This window comes from Phaethon aethereus, assembly GCF_964289735.1.
Source record: "Phaethon aethereus genome assembly, chromosome: W".
In the NCBI taxonomy this organism is placed as follows: domain Eukaryota; kingdom Metazoa; phylum Chordata; class Aves; order Phaethontiformes; family Phaethontidae; genus Phaethon; species Phaethon aethereus.
In genome coordinates, this window is record NC_138581.1 from 39,600,753 (window position 1) to 39,606,752 (window position 6,000).

The window sequence follows — 6,000 nt, forward strand, 5'->3', positions numbered from 1 at the left end:
TTATAAGGAAGAAATTTTTCATAATGAGGGTGGTGAAATGCTGGCAGATGTCGCCCAGAGAGGTGGTAGATGCCCAGAATGCCTGGAAACATTCAAGGTCAGGTTGGATGGGGCTCTGAGCAACCTGATCAAGTTTAAGATGTCCCTGCTCATGGCAGAGGGGTTGGACTAGATGACCTTTAACAATCCCTTCTGACCCAAAGTATTCTATGATTCAGCAGTGAACAGACAGCACCTTGGAAAAGGAGGTGCCATGGTCTCTGGTGACCCATGGGAACAGGGTATCGTTTCACTCCCCTTCCTCGTATGTACCAACCAGCAACAGATATGAAACCTTGGCAGTGGACAAAACCAATGAGCAAGATTCCCTAGGAGAAACTGCACCACCAGCACATACTAAAAGCTGCAAAAGGAAGCAGCAAAGATGCTTCAGTTTGTATATCAAGGTGGCACCCATCTGCTGGCCTGATATACAGTCAAGGGAAGTCTGCTTCTTGCCAGGAGCCAAAATCCGGGATGTCCCAGAGAGACTGCCACAACTGGTTAAAAGCGCAGACTACTATCCCCTACTTCTCTTCCATGTGGGCACCAACAACACTGTAAAGCAAAATCTGGGCAAGATCAAGCGAGACTTCAGAGCCCTGGGGGCCCAAGTGAAAAGGACAGGTGCCCAAGTGATCTTCTCCTCCATCTTGCCAGTCAGAGATAGGGGTGTGGGCTGCTCACTGCAGGGGGGTTGGACTAGATGACCTTTAACGGTCCCTTTCACCCCAAAGATTCTATGATTCTATCATTCTATGTTCATTTGCAAATATTTCTGTACCATCTATCTTTGTTGAGAAGCTGCCTTTGATTAATAATATTGTATTTCAGTACAAGCTACAGAGCGGAGTGTTTGTATTTAATAGGCAATAGCATTAATTTAAAGTTGGGGAAGGACAAGTAATCAAATTGCATAACAGAGATTCTACATGTAAGGTGCCATCCTACCTCCACACCCTTTACGTACATTCAGTTTAGTTTATATTGGTAGTATTTCCAACCCCTTGAATAACCCAGGGTTGGTAGGGCAAAAATCATGGCTTAAAGCCACCATACCCCATGTTCCCTGTCATGTGCAAGTTTGGTGACTCAACACCAACTCCGACCTTGCGTTATCCATCACATGAAAAATATCACAAAAAGACATTGTACTGGATTTGGCTGGGAACTTTCTTCATAGCAGCCCATATGGTGCTGTGTTTTAGATCTGTGGCTAAAACAGTGTTGATAACACACCAGTGTTTTGGCTATTGCTGAACAGTGTTTGCACAGCTTGGAGGCTTTCTCTCTTTTTCCCCACTCCCCTCCCAGGGAATAGGCTAGGCATGGGCAAGTATTTGGGAGGAGACATAGCTGAGACAGTTGACCCAAATTGACCAAAGGGATATCCCATGCCATATAAAGCCATGCTCAGCAATAAAAAATGGGGGTTCAGTCTTTCCAAATTAGCTGTTGCTTGGAGACTACCTGGGTATCAGTCTGCTGGTGGGAGATGGTGAGTGCTTCTCCATCACTTCTGGGTTTTTTTCCTCCCTGTCTTTTTCTTAACCCACATGTTTTTCCTTGTTTTTTCTCTTCTAATTTGTCCCCCATCCTGCTGTGAGGGGACTGAGCAAGCAGCTAGTGGGTGTTTAGTTGCTGGCCAGGGCCAACCCACTGCAGGCATATAAAAAGCTTTAAAGAAATAAATATGAAGTTCAGTAGGGCTTTTTCCTCCTAAAAATGCTATTAATTAATTCATTTCCAGATTTTAAGACTTTCAAAAATTACTTCATGACTTTAACACAAACCCAAAACATATCTTCACATATAGAATTCAGGCAGCTTTCCACAACTTAAAAAAAAAAAAGACAGCTAATGACTACTAGACAGTGCTACATGTCAGAAAAGAGAGACTTATAAAGCACCGTAAACCAAGAACAAACCACAGTGTGGGATCTGCAGTGTGATTTAGAAGTCACTTTCAGCAACAGCAGTGCTACCAACACACCCCCCCATACACATTGGCAAGATAGAGGCACAACACAATTTATCTGTTTTCTTCTCTATAGGTGTCTGAAAAATGCTCTTCTCAACACCGAACTGGAAGAGCAGAAAAGGCAGTGAGGAGGAAAAAAGGACAAGAGGTAGCAGCAGCCTGCACATAGAGGAGGGAGTGTCTTACCCTGGCTGGCCAATGGGGATAACCTTTCATCTTAGCAAAGATCAAGTCTCCGGGTCTGAAATCTCGGGTCATGTTTTCACAGGATGTGACGCCTGTTGCTACGAGACGAATAAGGTCGGGGGAGGGATCTGCACCTCCTTTTCTCACCACCAAGGTGCTTCCAGCTGCTCAAGATCACACTGCCAGAAATAAAAACACCAGAGGATAGAAAGAGGATGCCAATAGAGCGCTCCACCAAGGATAGTCCCCCATGCCATGTCATTACCCTCCCCACCCACATTCTGGCTAGAAGAGGGATGCTAAAACCAAGCTGCCAAATACATCCACACCTACTACACGCACAGACACCACCCAACCTCATCTCTGACCCCCAGAGGCCCCTCTCCGCCCATGCGCAGCACCCCCCAACCTCATCCCAACCTGCTTACATTCACACATGTGACTCCCCTCCCTCTGCTCGTGCTCTCTCACTCCCCTTCCCCACGCAATCAACACCACACACATGCATATATGTGCTTTGTATAATATACATACCTAAATATGAGATATATGTATATACACACCCCTCCACTAAAGCTTCCCCGAGGCCAACAGTGCTCCTGCCGTACCATCTGCCCCCACCCCAAACATATGCGCACGCACCAGAACAGGAAGAGGGGCGGAGGAACAAAATTTTGCTTGCCCTTCCCCCATAGCTTCAACCCTTGCAGTTTAGTCTCTTACCACATGCATGTCCAATCCCACAGTTCACTTCAGCCTGTGGTAGAAAATACCACTACGCTCCCTCTCTCCCTCTAGAAAGCTTGTTGATACTAACCGGAGTGAAAAGAAAAACAAACAAACAAACAAACCCACCAGAAAAAAAAAAAAGAGAGAAAGAAAAAATAAGCAAGCCCTGCTGAAAGGAGCTTAATCCCTTCCCATGTGGGTGTGTAGAAGGCTAAAGGGGAAAAGAAAGAAATTATATTGCCTTCCTGCATTAGAGAAGGGAAAGAGACCCCTAATTTATGTTCTCCCCCTATAGAGCAGATGAAATAGTTCATTCCTTCTTTTGCGGCTGCTGCTTGCGGGGGGTGGGGGGTGGTATCTGTCGCAGTTGGGAATAGGGGAAAGAGAAGCATTTCCATAGAGGAGGCAGTGGCGACTGTGTTCAGGCAAGACGGAGGGAAGAGACGGTCAGCATGTACTAAGTGCTGCAATGTTCGTCTAGTAAATTCTTCATTCCAGACAGTGGTTGTGACGTATCGGCCTTAGCAAGTTTGACCTGCTTGCACAGGCAGTTACCTGGGAGGGAGCTGCCCCTGGACAGAAGCCTGCAAGCAGCTCCTGGTGACAACTGTGCAGAAACAGAGAGAAAAGTCTGCTGAGAAGCACTGATCCTGGACTGCTGAGGGCAGGGGAAAGGTTTGTTCTGTCTGAAGCGGCTTCATGTTGGCTTCAGGAGTCTGCATCATTTCTTTCCTTAGGTACACAAAGCTGTGTTCACCGTTTACCACCTCCAAAGGTGAATGGTTATCGCTAGTGATAGCTAAGATTGGCAATTCACCTCTACTTTGCAAGTACACTTTTGGGACACTGAGGGGAAAAAAAGTAACAGATGGTTCTGGGGCCGTTTGTAAGAGACGTCCTCCTCAAAGCAGGGTATAATCAGAACACCAACATGAAACTGCATTGCAAGCTTTCCAAAGAATGAAAAGCAAGAGAGAGTCAAGGACCAACTGTAGTTAAGCAATTACTTTTCATCCAAACATTTTATTTTGATGATGGCTCACATGCAGTATAGAATACCATTTTTTCAGAACTGTGTCTGACTAATACTGCTAGTATTACATTCATTAGCTGCAGTCTGGTAATTACAGATTTTCATGACTTAGGTCTTCAACCCTTTTCATCAGCTTTTTACTTGTGCATGCTTCAAGATGTATTTATGATATTTTTGCACCTTAGATCTTCAAGTGTGTGGCTAGAAAGTTACTGAAAAGGTTGCACATAGTTTGTCCAGAAATGTGGAATGCCTACGTTTGTTCCACTATCTCTCAAAAGTAAGATGTACTTGCTCAGGAATCACAGAGCATGACATTATTACAGATCATCTGAAATACTGTTCTTTATAATCAGAGAGAGAGAAAACTGAAATATGTGTACTTTAAATATGTGAAGATAGACTGGAGATGTGATATTCAATCCTGACTGCAGTTTCTCAAATCCCGTTGGTGCTTAGCTCCTGTGATGTTCTCGTAATGATATTTAGCTAAAACTAATGGCATGGTGTCGTGGTTTAGCCCCAGCCGGCAACTAAGCACCACGCAGCCGCTCGCTCTCTCCCCCCTCCCCCAGTGGGATGGGGGAGAAAAATGGGAAAAAACTCGTGGGTTAAGATAAAAACAGTTTAATAGGACAGCAAGAGAGAAAGAAACAACAATGATAACAATAATAATACCGACAAAGGAATGTACAAGAACAAGTGATGCCCAATACAGCAATTGCTCACCACCCGGCGATCGATAGCCCGTCCCCAAGCAGCGATTCCCGCTCCCCAGCTAACTCCAGTTTATGTACTGGGCATGACGTCGGATGGTAGGGAATATCTCTTTGGCCAGTCTGGGTCAGCTCTCCCAGCTGTGTCCCCTCCCAGCTTCCCGTGCACCCCCAGCCTGCTTGCTAGCAGGCCAGCACGAGAAGCTGGACTGTCCTTGACGGCTCAGCAACAACCCAAATCATCAGCACATTATCAACAGTTTCTCATCCCAAATCCAAAACACAGTCTCACACTAGCTTCTGTGAAGAAAACCAACTCTATCCTGGCTGAAACCAGGGCACATGGTCAAGCTTAGGCTTATTTTTGTGGAGGCAGAAAAAAACTCCTATCCCCACAAATAACAAGTTTCTAAAGGAAGCACAAGAGCTTATCAAAAAATGAAACATCAGTAACACATTTGATGGACAAAAAAACCCTGTATTTTCCTCACCTCCTACACACAAATGCCTGACCATTTGGTACCCTGTGATGCTGTGTTTTGCATTTGTGATCAAAACAGTGTTAATAACACACCAGTATTTTGGCTATTGCTGAACAGTGCTTGCACAGTTTCAAGGCCGCCTCTGTATCTCACTCTGCCCTCCACAGTGAATAGGCTGAAGATGCACAAGAAGTTAGGAGGGGACACAGCTGGGACAGCTGACCCAAACTTACCAACGGGATACTCTATACCCTATCACATCATGCTCAGCAATAAAAGCTCGAGGAAAGAAGGAGGAAGGGGAGACATTCATGGTTATGGTGTGTCCTGGTTTTGCTGGGATAGAATCATAAAATCAGGTTTCTGTTCAGGAAAGCTGCATTTCTGAGAAGACTGCAGCACCCGTTACTGTGAGAACAAAGTTGATAAGACACTTTGTTTTAGTTCATGGCCAGCCATGGTATGCGTGTTTCCATAGTGATCTAGGCCTCTAGCAGTCTTGAGATAGCCAGGTGCTAAAGCCAGGAGGAACGGAAGCCAAGACAGCTGACCCAGGCTGGCCAACAGAAGTATTCCATACCACAAATGTCAAATGGGGAGTCTGCTGGGAATGGCTCGCTCTCTCTCCATGGCTGACATCCCTGGAGGGTCTTGCCCATCGCTCTGCTCCTGAGGCCTGCTCTTCCTTCGCTGGAGTTGTGCTGCTCGCAGTGTTTGCCGACCAGCATTTGCTGCTGGGTGTGTGCAGCTCGCGACCACTATCTGGGCTGAGTATAACTCTGTGTACTTTATATTGCTTTAGTATTAATATTAGTTTTATTGTTTTATTAAATC

The 6,000-nt window shown here is 45.5% G+C and overlaps 1 protein-coding gene across 1 annotated transcript in view; it reads right to left on the reverse strand.

Annotated features, from left to right (window-relative positions):
* The window catches only part of LOC309415218 (lens epithelium-derived growth factor-like), a gene marked incomplete at both ends in the record, with an annotated part of 148,530 nt that extends 146,252 nt beyond the window's left edge, over positions 1-2,278 (reverse strand). The window contains one exon of the mRNA XM_082012669.1: positions 2,207-2,278. Coding sequence (XP_081868795.1) covers positions 2,207-2,278 — 72 coding nt within the window. The remainder of the gene's footprint in view (positions 1-2,206) is intronic.
* Positions 2,279-6,000: the final 3,722 nt, after the last annotated feature.